Source organism: Macaca nemestrina, chromosome 7 (assembly GCF_043159975.1).
Source record: "Macaca nemestrina isolate mMacNem1 chromosome 7, mMacNem.hap1, whole genome shotgun sequence".
NCBI lineage: Eukaryota > Metazoa > Chordata > Mammalia > Primates > Cercopithecidae > Macaca > Macaca nemestrina.
Window position 1 is genome coordinate 4,687,657 of NC_092131.1, and position 16,567 is coordinate 4,704,223.

Genomic DNA, 16,567 nt, shown 5'->3' on the forward strand with positions numbered 1-16,567 from the left:
GAAAAGCTCTGACACATTCTTGGAAATCTAGAAGGTTCCACAAATGCCCAGGGCTGTGTACATGTTCAGGAAAGACCTGAAAAGGCCTAGGCTTCCACTCTGGCTGACCTTCAGGTTCTGTGCAAGCCGGCAGTGAATGCTAAGGGGTCACTGTCAAACGCCTGGCTGAGTGTTGAAGCTGTGCTCCAACATACACACAGACCTCATTTCAAAAGACTGGGAGATATTTTTTGTTCTAGGTGCTTAAATCTCTGTCTAATCATAAGCTGACCACTATACTAATGGAACAGAGAACTCAGTGGCCACACATGATGAAGAATATATACTATACAAAATTAGCTCAGAAAAGTAACTATACAAACAATGACTGTAACAAGCAGCCAACAAACCCTGGGGGAGAAGGAAGAATCTCATTTCCAAAGTTGTCACAGTATTTTCCAGCTTTCAACAAAATATTACAAAGCATGCAAAGAAACAGGAAAGTTCGATTCACATGCAGAAAAAAGGTAAGTAACAGAAATTGTTCAAGAGGAAGCCCAGACATTAGACTTATGGATGAAGACTTTAAATATGCTATTTTAAATATGTTCAAAGAACTAAAGAAAACCATGTTCAAAAATCTGAAACATCCATCAGAACAATGTCTCGCTGAATACAGAATATTGATGAAGAAAAAAATATTTTAAAAAAAGAACCAAACAGAAATTCTGGAGTTGAAAAGCACAAAAACTGAAATGAAAAATTCACCACAGGGGCTCAACAGCATAAATAAACAGAAAGCAGTAAGAATCAGAGAACTTACAGATAGGACAATTGAGATTATACAGTGGTGTTAGGAACAAAAGAAAAAATAATGAAGAAAATAAACTGCCTCAGAGACTTGTGGGACACCATCAATTGTACCAACATACACATTATAGCGTCTCAGAAAGACAGAGAGAAAAAGAAACAAAAAAAAGTTTGAAGAAATAATGGTAGAAAAGTCCTGTAATTAATGAGAAACATTAATCTGCATAATGCATAACCAGGAAGCTCGACAAATTCCAAATAGGATAAATTCAATTCAAAGAGCCACACCCAGACACACTGTAGTCAAACTGTAGAAAGCAGCAAGAGAGAAGTGACTCTTCAAGTACAAGGATTGCTCAGTAAGATTAACAACTGATTTCTCATCTAAAGCCATGGAGGCCAAAAGGTAACAAATTAAAAGGCTCAAAGAAAAAAATCTGTCAACCAAGAATTCTTTTTTTTTTGGAGAAGGGATCTTACTCTGTCACCCAGGCTGTAGTGCAGTGGTGCAATCATAGCTCACTGTAGCCTCCAACTCCTGGGCTCAAGCAATCCACCTGCCTCAGTCTCTCTGGGAGCTGGGACTACAGGCCAGTGCCATCATGTCTGGCTATTTTTCAACCAAGAATTCTATATCCAGTAAAACTATCTTTCAAAAATGAATGAGATCCCAAAAAAATATATTAGAAAACTCCAAGTGAGATTCATCCCAGGAATGCAAGGTTGGTTCCACACACAAAAACCAATCAGTGTAATATATACTAATAGGACAAGGGGGAAAAAACCCACACAATTAGTTTGATTAATGTAGAAAAAGTATTTGACACAATCCAACAACCTTTCATGATGAAAACACTCAGAATACTAGGAACAGAAAGGAAGTTACTAAGCATGATAAAGGGTATCTGTGAAAAACCCATACACTGGTGAAAAACTGAAAGCTTTCCTCCTAAGAACAGGGCAAGACAAAGATACCTATTTTCATCACTACGAATCAATACTGTCCTGGAAGTTCCAGCCAGAGCAATTAGGCAGAAAAAAGAAATAAAAACCATCCAAATTGGGAAAGAAAGAGTAAACCTATTCACAGACAACATTATCCATCAGAGTTGCAGGGTACAAGATCAACACACAAACATCATCTGTGTTTCTATACACCAGCAATAAATAAGCAAAAAAAAGGAATTAAGAATGCAATTATATTTATAATAGCATCTAAAATAATAAACTACTCAGAAATAAATTTAACCAAGGAGACAAAAGAATTTTTCAATAAAAACTACAAACACTGATGAAATAAATTAAGACAAAAATAAATGGCAAGATATCCCATGTAAATGGATTGGAAAACCTAATATTTTGGTAAATACTAACTATGGTACTACCAATAATTTATAATGTTTACGCCATTATTTTATGGTATTAAAATAATGGTAAAACATTATTCTAGGTGTGTTTCTGTGAGGATGTTATAGATGGGATTAACATTTAAACTGGTAGACTGAGTAAAGCAGACTGCCATCCCCAGTACGAGTGGCTGTCATCTAATTAGTTCAAGGCTTGAGTAAAACAAAAAGGCTGACCCTCTCCCTGCAGCAAGGCAGGTTCTTCCTGCCTATCTTCAAGCTGAGACATCAGCTTTTTTTTCCTGCCTTTGGACTCAAACTGAAACGATGGCTCTTCCTGGGTCTTTGGCCTGCAAGCTTTCAGACAGGAACCACACCACTAGCTTCCCCAGTTCTCAGGCCTTCAGTCTTGGGCTAGGAGTAAACCATCTGCTCTCTTGGATCTCTAGCTTGCCAACTCCTCCTGCAGATCTTGGGATATGCCTACCTCCGTAATTGTGTGAGTCAGTTCCTTTTAATAAATCTCTAAGACTAAGACACACACACACACACACACACACACACACACACACATGCACGCACAATTGGCTCTGTTTTTCTGGGGTACCCTAAGATACTACCCAAAGTGATTCACAGATTCAATGCAACCCCTATCAAATTTCCAATTGCCCTGTTTTGCAGAAATAAAAAAATTGAGACCAGGAACCGTAGCTTACACTTATAATCCTAGCAGTTTGGGATGCCGAGGCAGAAGGATCACTTGAGGCCAGGAGTTCAAGACCAGCATGGGCAATATAGTGAGACACTATTTCTACAACAGAAAAAATAAAAATAAAAATCTGATCCTCAAATTCATAAGGAACTGCAAGAGACCTCAAATAGCCAAAACAATATTGAAGAAGAAGACCAATGTTTTAGACTCATCCTTCCCTCTTTTAAAACTTACTGCAAAGCTTTAGTAATCAAAACTATATGGCACTGGCAGAAGAACAGACATATAGACCAACGGAATAAAATCGAAAGTACAAAAGTAAACACAAACACACACACACATATATATATATATATATATGTATGACCAAGTGACCTTTTTTTTTTTTTTTTTTTTTTTGAGACACAGTCTGGCTCTGTTGCCCAGGCTGGAGTGCAGTGGTGTAATCTCAGCTCATTGCAACCTCTGCCTCCCAGGTTCAAGCAATTCTCATGTCTCAGCATCCCGAGTAGCTGAGATTACAGGTGTGTACCACTGCACCTGGCTATTTTTGTATTTTTTTAGTAGAGATGGGGTTTTGCCATGTAGGCCAGGCTGGTCCTGAACTCCTAACCTCAAGTGATCTGCCCAATTTGACCTCCCAAAGTGTTGAGATTACAGGCATGAGCTACTGCACCTGGCTTCAAGTGGCTTTTGACAGGGGTGCCAAATGAGACCATTCAGTAGGAAAAGAATAGCTTAATAAATGGTTCTAGGACAGCTGGATTAACACTTGCAAAACAAACTTGGACCTCTACCTCACTCCACATATACAAACTAACTCAAAATGGATCAACAACCAAAATATAATAGCTAAAACTATAAAACTCTTAGAAGAAAACACAGGAGGTAAATCTTTAATGACCTTGAATTTGGCAATGGATTATTAGATATAACAACAAAAGTATAAGCAACAAAATAAAAAACTAGATGAACTGAACTTCACCAAAATGAAAAACTTTCGTGCACCAAAGGAGGTAATCAATAAAGTGAAAAGACAATTAACAGAATGGGAGGAAATACTTGCAAATCACATATCTAATAAGGGTCTAGCATCTAGAATACATATAAAGCACTCTTACAACTCAACCATGAAAGACAACCCAATTTTAAAATGAGCAAAGGATCTGTATAAATGTTTCTCCAAGGAAGATACAGAAATATCCAACAAGCACATAAAAAGATGTTCAATATCAGTATCATTAAGAAAATACAGGACCCCCACCAAGGCCCATACCGCAGTAGGCTCCTCGGGCTGCTCCTCGGTTAAAAATGGTCTCCAGGATGGTCTCTACCATGCTGTCTGGCTTATTGTTTTGGCTGGCATCGGGATGGACTCCAGCATTTGCCTACAGCCCCCGGACCCCTGACAGGGTCTCAGAAACAGATATCCAGAGGCTGCTTCACGGCGTTATGGAGCAATTGGGCATTGCCAGGCCCCGAGTGGAATATCCAGCTCACCAGGCCATGAATCTTGTGGGCCCCCAGAGCATCGAAGGTGGAGCTCATGAGGGACTTCAGCATTTGGGTCCTTTTGGCAACATCCCCAACATCGTGGCAGAGTTGACTGGAGACAACATTCCCAAGGACTTCAGTGAGGATCAGGGGTACCCAGACCCTCCAAATCCCTGTCCTGTTGGAAAAACAGATGATGGATGTCTAGAAAACACCCCCGACACCGCAGAGTTCAGTCGAGAGTTCCAGTTGCATCAGCATCTGTTTGATCCGGAACATGACTATCCAGGCTTGGGCAAGTGGAACAAGAAACTCCTTTATGAGAAGATGAAGGGAGGAGAGAGACGAAAGCGGAGGAGTGTCAATCCATATCTACAAGGACAGAGACTGGATAATGTTGTGGCAAAGAAGTCTGTCCCCCATTTTTCAGATGAGGATAAGGACCCAGAGTAAAGAGAAGATGCTGGATGAAAACCCACATTACCTGTTAGGCCTCAGCATGGCTTATGTGCACGTGTTAATGGAGCCCCTGTGAATGACAGCATGTTTCTTACATAGATAATTATGGATACAAAGCAGTTGTATGTTGATAGTGTATTGTCTTCACACCGATGACTCTGCTTTCTGCTAAATTAGAATAAGAACTTTTTTGTTTTTTGGGTTTTTAAAATGTGAATCTGCAATGATCATAAAAAAATTAAAATGTGAATGTCAACAATAAAAAGCAAGACTATGAAAGGCTCAGATTTCTTGCAGTTTAAAATGATGTCTGAGGTCGTACTGTGTTGGCCAAGTCTGTAAAAAGCTGGCATTCGATTTTGATTATGAAGTTCATCCAGCCCTTGGGCATTGTTATACACCAATAAAGAAGGCTGTACTCAAGAGGAGGAGCTGACACATTTCACTTGGCTGCGTCTTAATAAACATGTATGCAAGCAAAAAAAAAAAAAAAAGAAAAAAGAAAATACAAATTGGCTGCTCTGCTTATGGGGTAGCCACTCTTTTACTTCTTTACTTCTATAATAAACTTGCTTCACTTTATAGATTCACCCTGAACTCCTTCTTGCATGAGATTCAATAAACCTCTCTTGGGGTCTGAATTGGGACCCCTTTCCGGTAATATCTTCCTGGCAAGCCCCAAAGGGATGATACTGAGGAGACTCCCAACCCAAAGGAAATAGACTGCTGCACTGATTGGCCAACTTTGGGTAAGTGGGATGCATTTACCTGGGTAAAGGATGGGATTGGGTTAGGCCCAACTTAGGGGAGTTAGAGTCTCTCCTAAGAGAGGGATAAAGGCGCCTCTTAACAAAAGGCAAGCACACTTGACTGAACTTGGGTTTGAGGCCCAACTTAGGAAGGTTAGTCCTTAATAAAATGTAGGGGGTTGGAGGCCCCTCTCAGTGGAGTCCCTCTCGACTAAGAACTGGGTGGCACTATGGGATGTTAATTGCTATTCTCTTTGGATTAATCTGCCTTGTACTCTTTGCTGACAGCTGTGGGTGACAGAATTAGACATGTCCAAGATCATGGGACATGGGGAGCTTTTTCCTCCCCAAAAGGGGAAACTAGAGCTGACAGGAATGCTGGGAAAGATCCCTACGCTCCCAACAAGCAGCTACCTGAACTTCTGAGTCAGTGTCAGCTGCAATGGGTGGGTCTTTCTCTGGTCCCCCTGAGCTTCTCACATTCCCCACTCTGCTGCAGGCAATGCTTTTCTCCCTTTCTTTCCCTTTCCCATCTTTTCTGTTATTCAGGGCCACCATCTTGCCCAAAGACCACATGTTGAGGAATGTCCTTGAGAGCTTGATCTTGTAATCACGTGGCAGTACTTCCTCTGTCTCTGCCTGCCAGGAAACAGGGATTTTGGGTAGTAGTTAGCTCTACAAATTATCTTGAGCAGTAAAAAGCCTTTGCAAGCTCAAAATTTACTGCTCTGGGCTCCTGGGAAGAGCAATGGAAACTGCCCAATGCTGTAGCTCAGCAGTTAAGGCTTTGTCTTTTCACAATGGTGGCCTGAGTTCAGGTTCAATTTTTAGCCTAGAAAATGAACACCTTCTGGTTGGTATTTGGGTGACCTTTGCCATTTGTTGATTCTCCTCCCCTTCACAAACTGTCTTAAGTTTTCCTTTCTCTGAGCACCTGGGCAGTTACGTTTGGCAAAGTTCAAAAGCCAGGAATATTGGCGGTTTGGCGTGGCTAAAGCTGGGTAATAAGAGATGTAAAAGGACTTTTTAAAGAATGCTATGGTTAAAAGTCACTTAATTAAAAGTGGATATTCGAGCTCTAACAGCCTGGGACTTTCTTAGGAGAAACAGAGGAAGCACCACACACCCTGTTTTGGGAAAACCTCTCTTTTCCTCATGGAACCCCAAGGATTATTAAACCCCAAGGATAGATCCTCCCAAAAGCTAAGGCTCCATTCTGCTTTGCACTGCATTATCGGTTTTTAATTTGGGGGTATCAGAAATTACTTCACATTATCAGACAGCTTCGATGTGTAATAACTAGGTAGGAAATACATTTAATACTTTTGGGGAGAGCTAAATGGCATGGTGGGGATACGTGGATCTTTGTGTGTCTGGATCAAAAGCATGCTCTTGACCACCTGGAAGGTATGGAGATGTCCTCACCCTTCCCCACTGAGAGATAAGACTCCTGTGGGGGATGGGCTGATCACAGAAAGGGCTGATGGGCTCTTGGCAACGAAATACGTGGTAAAATCATTGCACTCTCTTGTTCTGTAGCGTTTCTCTTTTGGGGATCCAGGATCCAATATAAAAATGGGATCCTCAAGTTCTGGGGCTCTGTCTTGCCTTCCAATTGTGCTTGCTTATTAGGCCGTAGAAACTGCATGCTTTCCTCGCCCTGTTCCTCCAGGGCTCCACCATAAAGCCACTAATCCAATTAAGAAACTGGCAAATGAAAAACCTTACAACTACTACACTTCTGTCTGTGTATTTATATGTGTTGTGTGTGTGATATAAAAGGCTTTGATTTAAGCTTTTGATTTAAGGTTTAAAAATAAGTGCTTAAGTATTTTGTCAGAAAAGTAAAAAGGGTAATGCCTTTTAATTCATGTGACTTAAGCTGTGGGAAGTAAAGAAATTTTTTAAGATTATTGGTAAAATAAAGACATTTGGTCTAAATCAGATAGGTCAAATTTTAGGTTTGCCAAATGCTTTAAGTTTATAAACTGCCTCTTTGACTTTTGAAAATTGTTCAACTTACCTAGACCCATAGATTCTAGGTAAGGCCTGGGGACATGTAGGGTTAGCCATGCCTCCTAGCTATGCTAGAAAGAGTCAGACCTTATCTGCACTTCTGCCTGGTGTCCTAGGCTCCGTACCTACTACATAATTAAAACTGCATACCAAGTTTTTCACCAAAAATAAACACTGTTAAGAGTCAACAGTACAACATGTACTTGAGACTACTGGAAAAACAGTTTTACATGCAAGGTGTGTAGGGAAAGTGAAATGTGTTTTGGTAAAAGATAAGAAGACATGTGAATGTGGATTCTTTTTTTTTGGCCTAGATTAAAGGGCTAAGGGATTGTTTTAAGTCAGGATTTTAAAGCTGAAGGTTTGCAAAAGTTGTGGAAATTTTGTGAAAAATTAATCTTGTAAAAGAAATTCTGTGTGTGAACATACTGGCTGAAGTTAAAGTGCAATGATTTAGTTCTGTAAATTGAACACTGGAATAAAAGCACAACAGGGTTTTCTTTTTTTTTTTTTTTTGAGACGGAGTCTCGCTCTGCCGCCCAGGCTGGAGTGCAGTGGCCGGATCTCAGCTCACTGCAAGCTCCGCCTCCTGAGTTCACGCCGTTCTCCTGCCTCAGCCTCCCGAGTAGCTGGGACTACAGGCGCCTGCCACCTCGCCCGGCTAGGTTTTTGTATTTTTTTTTTTTTAGTAGAGACGGGGTTTCACCGTGTCAGCCAGGACGGTCTCGATCTCCTGACCTCGTGATCCGCCCGTCTCGGCCTCCCAAAGTGCTGGGATTACAGGCTTGAGCCACCGCGCCCGGCCCACAACAGGGTTTTCTTAGAGCACTCTTTAACAAAAATTTGTAAAGGATTATAAAAGGTATATAAGAATCTTACCTTCTGGTCCGACATTAAAATTGGGTAGATTTGTCTATAATGTTTTATTAAGAATTGGGTTTAACATTAATTAGTACACTAATGCAATGGTGAAATTTGGCTTATTTGGTATAAAAATCATACAGGAAGCATTGTCAAATATGAAATGGTGTTTGGCTTTCTTTGACCTGTATTTATATAAATATGTTATTGGTATGTGTTACAAAGTAATGGGAAACTCCTAGAATTCTGATATGACTTAGCGTATGTTATTAATAATTGTAATTATTATGTAAAATCGTATGCCACAAAAGTAATCAAAATTCCTAGTCAATTGTGCCTTTAATAGTGGTTGCCTTGGCCGGGCGCGGTGGCTCAAGCCTGTAATCCCAGCACTTTGGGAGGCCGAGACGGGCGGATCACGAGGTCAGGAGATCGAGACCATCCTGGCTGACACAGTGAAACCCCGTCTCTACTAAAAAATACAAAAAAACTAGCCGGGCGAGGTGGCGGGCGCCTGTAGTCCCAGCTACTCGGGAGGCTGAGGCAGGAGAATGGCGTGAACCCGGGAGGCGGAGCTTGCAGTGAGCCAAGATCACGCCACTGCACTCCAGCCTGGGCGGCAGAGCGAGACTCTGTCTCAAAAAAAAAAAAAAAAATAGTGGTTGCCTTAAGACTTTTTGTCATCCACAGACAACTGCTGTGTTGATCCTCTTCAAAAGGTAGTTTATAGTCAGCTATAGGACTTCAACAGGTGCCCTTGGATGCAGGTTTCTAATAACTTTGGAGATTGTGACATTAGAATAGAGGTTCTTAGGCTGGGTGCGGTGGCTCATGCCTGTAATCCCAGCACTTTGGGAGGCCGAGGTGAGTGGATCACCTGAGGCTGGGAGTTTGAGACCAGCGTGACCAACGTGGTGAAACCCCATCTCTGCTAAAAAATACAAAAATTAGCCAGGCGTGGTGGCACGTACCTGTAATCCCAGCTACTCAGGAGGCTGAGGCAGGAGAATCGCTTAAACTTGGGAGGCAGAGGTTGCAGTGAGCCAAGATCACGCCATTGCATGCTAGCCTGGGCGACACAGCAAGACTCCGTCTCAAAAAAAAAAAAAAAAAAAAAAAGAGGTTCTTTCAGGACTCTCATGGAGAGCTGAAATGATTATGAATATCAAGTGGAACAGGAGTTAACTGCATGGACTGAACAAAAGACTGAAGTAATTTTTGACTTTTAGCTTAAAACGTTGCTGACCATTTTTGTTTTTCAGAACCAAGAAAACTTTTGAGCTACTTACAGCTTTTGACAACTGAGTAAAATATATTCCTGTGAACAAAACTTGGAGCATATTTGTTTTTCTCTACCTGCTTTCTCCAGAATTTGGAAACTATTCGTGAGTATTAACTTATGGCAATATAGTTATTTGAACAAGTGCAATAAGAATCTGTTTTCTTTTGCAACAGGACAAAATTAGAGAAATTGGTTATTTTACCAAGGCTTTGATGGGAATGGTGTGCTTTCTTTTAAGGACTCAAACTTGACTTATAGAGCCAATATAAGCCCCTTGGGAAAACTGGCCTCATACCTTGTCTACACAGTTCCTGTGCAGGGTTCCTGACCTGTGAAATAAAGAATGTCACTTTCTGACAGGCCCAGGAGCCCCACGTCATCTTGGGACCTCAAGAGGAGAGGCATTTCCCAACTCACAGGTTATTTGAGGGTACAAACCTATGGCTGGGCTTGGCTTTAAAAAAAGTCTTACCTGAGGTTCCTTTTATGGAATGAAGTTCCATCAAAGTCAATTTTTAAAACCCTATGTGAAAAATATTGTTCTTGCTGCACTTTATACAAATAATCAGACCAAGTATAATAAAACAAATCAGTCGTACCATGATTTGTCTTCAGTAAAAATGGGAGACCGGAGAGAGAAAATAAATTATGTTTCAGGAACCATGGTACACCTGTTACTAGATTCTAGCCTCATCAGTTGTTTTTAAGTTTTTTTCTGCAACTTAGGCTAACCCTGCTTACTCCTGTGAACCAACCAGTGATCTCTGGCTGCTGCTCCCAAGAAACAAGAGAGATGGGTAATGTAAAAATCTGGATCAATATTCTAATTCTGGGCACATACTGGAATCAGCTGGCGACCCCATATCAGCTTGGTTTCAACAACTGCCCAGTTCATGGAAAGCCTTATTTAGTTTACTCAGGATAATTTTAGTTATTCTACTTTACTGTTGTGGACTATATTGCTGTTGTACTCTTTGTGTAGGAATGCAGGATAAGTTTACTGAATGTTTTCTTAACTGAACACTCATTAATCTTCCAGATACCACCTTTTGTTGGAACTCAGAGTTATGAATGGCCCTCACCATACTGATGCTTTCTGACTGAGCTCTTCTCTACCCTGAGTACAAGAGACCCTCATAGTTAGGCAGTAATATATTTGCCCTTATTCAGCCTGAAGAAGTTACAGAAGATGGATCTTTGTCCCTCTACAACTCTTAGGATTAAGGGTTCCCCTGTAAAAGAGAAGGGGGAAACATGTCAGAGGCGTCTGAACCAGAGAAACTCCATCTTGAATAGGGGGTGAGTAAAATAAGGCTGAGACATACCGGACTACATTCCCAGGAGGTCAGGCATTCTAAGTCACAGGATGAGATAGAAGGTCAGCACAAGATACAGGTCATAAAGACCCTGATGATAAAACAGGCTGCAGTAAAGAAGCTGACCAAAACCAAGATGGCGATGAAAGTGACCTCTGGTTGTCCTTACTGTTCATTATACCCTAATTATAATGCATCAGCATGCTAAAAGACACTTCCATCAGCACCATGACGGTTTCCAGATACCATGGCAACGTCAGGAAGTTGCCCTGTATGGTCTACAAAGGCAAGAAACCCTCAGTTCCAGATACTGCCCACCCCTTTCCCATAAAACTCATGAATAATCCACCCCTTGTCTAGCATACAATCAAGAAGTAACAGTAAGTATAAGCAGCTGAGCGGCATGGGCTCTGCCTATGGAATAGCCATTCTTTATTCCTTTGCTTTCTTAATAAACTTGCTTTCATTTAAAAAAAAAAAAAAGAAAGAAAGAAAGACAATACAAATCAAAACCACAATGAGTTCCCACTTCACACCCACTAGGATGGCTATAATTTTTTTTTTTTTTTTTTTTTTTTTTTTTGAGACAGGGTTTTACTCTGTCGCCCAGGCTGGATGGAGTGCCGTGGTGTGAACATGGCTCGCTGCAGCCTTGAACTCCTGGGCCCAGGCAATCCTCCCAACTCAGCCTCCAGAATACTTGGGAATACAGGTGTGCACAACCATGCCCAACTAATTATTTTATTTTCTGTAGAGACAGGGTGTCACTATATTGCCCCGGTTGGTCTCAAACTCCTGGACTCAAGTGATCCTCCCACCTTGGCCTCCCAAAGTGTTGGAATTACAGGCATGAGCCAACATACCTGGCCCTTTTTTTTTTTTTTTTTAGATAAAGTCTCATTCTGTAGCCCAAGTTGGAGTGCAGTGGCATGATCTCGGCTCACTGCAACTTCCACCTCTCAGGCTCAAGTGATTTTTGTGCCTCAGCCTCCCCAATAGCTGGAAGTACAGGCTCGTGCCACCATGCCCGGATAATTTTTTGTATTTTAGTAGAGACAGGGTTTCACCATGTTGCCCAGGGTGGTCTCAAACTCCTGAGCTCAGGTGATCTGCCCGCCTTGGCCTCCCAAATTGCTGGGATTACAGGTGTAAGCCACTGAGCCTGGCCTATAATTTTTTAGAAAAGGAAAATAACAAGTGTTAGTGAGGATGTGGAAAAACTGAAACCCTCATACACTGCTGGTGGAAACACAAAATGGTTCAGCCACTAAGGAAAAGAGGCTGGCAGTTTCTCAAAAAGTTAAAACATTACCATATGAGCCAGCAATTCCACTCGTAGGTATATGCTCAAAAGAACTGAAAAAAGGTACTCAAAGAAACACATGTACACGTATGTTCACAGCAGTACCATTCACAATAACCAAAAAGGTAGAAACCACCAAAATGTCCATCAATACATGAATAAACAAAATGTAATCTATCCAGACAGTGAATATCATTCAGCCTTAAAAAGGAATGAAGTTCTGATTCATGCTACAACATGGATGAACCCTGAAAACATGCTAAGTGAATAAGTCAGACGCAAAGGGCACACACTACATGATTTCATTTACATGAAACATACAGAATAGGGAAATCCACAAAGACAGAAAGCAGACTGGTAGTTACCAGTGGCTGAAAGGAGGGATAATGGGGACTCACTGCTTGTGGGTATGGGGTTTCCTTTTGGGAATGAAAAAAAATATGTTGGAACCAGATAGAGATCATGGTGCACAACACTGTGAATGTACAAAACGCCACTCAATCATTCACTTTTTAATGACTGATGTTATGTGTATCTCACCACAATTTAAAACACTGTTTAAAAACAAAAACAAACACAAAAACAAAAATGAAACAGCCAGGTGCGGCGGCTCACAGCTATAATCCCAGCACTTAGGAAGGCTGAGGTGGGCAGATCACTTGAGGCCAGTAGTTCAAGATATGCCTGGGCAACAGAGTAAAAAACCCATCTCTACAAAAAATACAAAAATTAGCTGGGTGTGGTGGTGCACACCTGTAGTCCCAGCTATTTGGGGGGCTGAGGTGGGAATCACTTGAGCCCAGGAGGTTGAGGCTGCAGTGAGCCAAGTTTGCACTACTGCACTGCAGCCTGGGTGACATAAAAGAAGACTCTCTGAAAACCAAAACTAAAGCCTACTATAACCACTTAGTCACTTGGATGGCTAAAATTTTAAAAACAGAAAATCACAAGTGTCGACAAGGATATGGAGAAATAGGAATCTTCACATATTGTTGACAGGAATGTAAAATGGTGCAGCCCATGTGGAAACAATCTGGCAGTTCCTCCAAAAGTTACACACAGAATTACCGTATGACCCAACAATTCCATTTCTATGTAAATACCAAGAGAACCAGTATGTTCACGCAAAAACTTGTTCACAAACGTTCACAGCAGCAGTATTCATAACAGTGAAAAAAAAGCAGAAACAGCCCAAATGGTCAGCTGGTAAATGGATAAACAAAATGTGGTCTATCCATACAATGAACTCTTACTCAGGCATAAAAAAAAATGAGGTACTACATATGCTACAACATGGATGGACCCTAAAAACATTACGTAAGTTATAAAAGTCAGAAACAAAAGGCCACATATTGTATGATTTCTATTACATGAAATGTCCAGAATAGGCAAATTCATAGATACAGAAAGTAGATTAGTGGTTGCCAGAGGCTGGGGCAAGGGAAGAATGGAGAGTGCCTGCTTAGTGGTATGGGGTTTCTTTATGGGGTGATGAAATATTCTGAAATTAGATAGTAGTGATGGTTGCATAACATTCTTTTTTTCTTTTTTTTTTTTTTCCGAGATGGAGTCTTGTCTCTGTTGCCCAGGCTAGAGTGCAATGGTGCAATCTCGGCTCACTGCAACCTCCGCCTCTCAGGCTCAAGCAATTCTGCTGCCTCAGCCTCCCAAGTGGCTGGGGTTACAGGCGTGTGCCACCATGCCTGGCTAATTTTTTTGCATTTTTAGTAGAGACAGGGTTTCACCGTGTTGGCAAGGCTGGTCTCGAACTCTTGACCTCACGTGATCTGCCCACCTCGGCCTCCTAAAGTGCTGGGATTACAGGCGTGAGCCATCACGCCTGGCCACGACATTCTGAATATACACAAAACCACTGGATTGTATACTTTAAGTGGTTTAAATGGTGAATTTTATGTTTTGTAAATTTTATCTCAATTAGAAAGTGTTTAAAATTTTTTGTGTGGGGTAAAAAACGGTGGTGGGGGGAACATCCAGATTCCTGAATCCTGCACAGCCTGGTAGCCACTCCTTACCACCACCACCAACATAAAAAAATGGCTAGCAGGCAGGACACCGTAGCTCACACCTGTAATCCCAACACTTTGGAGGTCAAGGCAAGAGGACTGCTTGAAGCACCAGGAGTTTGAGATCAGCCTCGGCAACATAGCAAGACTCAGTCTCTAAAAAAAAGAAAGGCCGGGTGCAATGGCTCACGCCTGTAATCCCAGCACTTTGGGAGGTGAGGCAGGAGGATCGTCTGAGGTCAGGAGTTCAAGACCACCCTGGCCACCATGGCAAAACCCTATCTCTACTAAAAATACAAAAATTAGCCGGATATGGTGGTGTGCGCCTGTAGTCCCAGCTACTCAGGAAGCTGAGGCAGGAGAATATGAGAATCGTTCGAACCCGGGAGGTGGAGGTTGCAGTAAGCCGAGATTGCGCCGCTGCACTCCAGCCTGGGCGACAGCGTGAGACTCTGTCTCAAAAAAATAATAATAAAAATAAAAAATAAAATAAAATAAAATAAAATAAAATAAAAATTAGCCAGGCATGGTGACACATGCCTGTGAGTCCTAGCTACTCAAGAGGTTGAGGCAGGAGAACTGCTTCAGCCCAGGAGTTCAAGGTTACAGTGAGCTACGATCATGCCACTGCACTCCAGCCTGGGTGACAGGGCAAGATTCTGTCTCTAAAAAAAAAAAAAAATTGCTTTCAAATTTTTTTAAACAGCTAGCATATTGAACCTTATATGACACAATTCTGTTTATCCACATGTAGATCCAAAGAATTTCATAAAATCCTAAGTATCTTAATAGGAAAATTAAATAAGTGTCTTAATAGGAAAATTAAAAGTAAGGAGGAGTAAAGATATTAGAAGTCAATGTAAAACAAAGTTTCAGGGGATAATGTTTTAAATTACATGCAGAGAATTAAAGAGAAATAAGCGGCCAAGAGGACAACTGCAACCTCACACACAGACCACACTGACTGATGGTGAGGACAGAAAGCAGCCAGCACTGGAGTTGGTCACGTCTCGTTCGCAGGCCGGAACAACAATACCTACAGGTACAGCTCCAAAAGCAAAATCCAAGTTCAAAGGCCCCAAACTAAATATCACTGTAAAAGAAAGCTCCTAAAACTAAAAGGCTAATTTTTTCTGAATTATCTGTGGTGGTTGCCGGGCATGGCGGCATGTGCCTGTAGTGCCTGCTCAGAAGGCTGAGGCGGGAGGATCACTTGAGCCCAGGAGGTTGAGTCTAGCCTGACCAACCGAGAGCCCTTGTCTCTAAAAAAATAAAAATAAAAATAAAATGTCTGTAAGGGTAATTTATATTCTTTTTTTTTCTTTTGAGGTAATTTCTTTTATTTTCTTCCTTTTCTTGCTGTCACCCAGGCTGGAGTGCGGTGGTGTGAACACGGCTCACTGCAGCCTTGAACTTCCAGGCTGAAGTGATCCTCCTGCCTCAGCCTCCCAACTAGCTGGGACTACAGGCATGCACCACCACACCCAGCTAACTTTTCCATTTTTTGTAGAGACAGAGTCTCGCCATGTTACCCAGGTAGGTCTCACCAATGTGGCCCAGGCTGGTCTCGAATTCCTGGGCTCAAGCAATCCTCCTGCCTCAGCCTGTTAAAGTTCTAGGATTATGGACATGAACCACCCGCGAGGCCTGTGATGGTAATTTCTAATCTATGACCATATCTGGTCTGTTCACACTGAGCTGTGGACAGGCAGGAATCCCCTGTGTGTTCCACACACAGGCCTATCACCAGAAGTGGCAAGAAATAAGTGAGATTGCATATTTGGAAGGATTGCGAAAACCTTTGATTAGAGTTCTTGATTTAAACATAAATACCTTTACTTCACTTGCTTATATATGGGCATAAAAATAGTTAAATTCTATTTTTATCCTAAAATTTAGATATGACAATCATAAGTTAATGGCAATTCTACAATATTTATAATAATTATGTGCTGATAAAGAAAAATTATGTAAATTCAGTTAAATGCATTAAAGATATTTGAGGCAACTTTGAGTAACTTGCCAATAAACGTTTGGCATCCTGATTTGGGGGAGCAGCTTGCAGGTTCCAATGCTCAGATGCTGGACACACGCACCTCTGGTTAGCACAGCAGTCATACACATGCTGGGAATCCGAGACCACTGCCTATTTAACAGCCCACTGCCTATCCTCACCGAGCATCAGGTTTGAGAAGATGTTTGCTTCCACACAGAGA

General features: G+C 41.5%; 2 protein-coding genes across 6 annotated transcripts in view; one reads left to right on the plus strand and one right to left on the minus strand.

Moving 5' to 3' along the window:
- LOC139355317 (TNF receptor-associated factor 3) overlaps positions 1–16,567 on the minus strand; it is an 81,053-nt gene that overhangs the window by 44,432 nt on the left and 20,054 nt on the right. The gene's annotated exons all lie outside the window — the stretch shown is intronic.
- On the plus strand, positions 4,119–5,236 carry LOC139364169 (neuroendocrine protein 7B2). The gene has a single exon (XM_071099522.1). The coding sequence runs from the start codon at positions 4,159–4,161 to the stop codon at positions 4,792–4,794; it is 636 nt and encodes a 211-aa protein (XP_070955623.1). The 5' UTR covers positions 4,119–4,158; the 3' UTR covers positions 4,795–5,236.

Bases quoted from the DNA above. Each gene is read 5' to 3' on its own strand.
- LOC139364169 (XM_071099522.1), top strand. From the start codon at position 4,159: ATGGTCTCCAGGATGGTCTCTACCATGCTGTCTGGCTTATTGTTTTGG.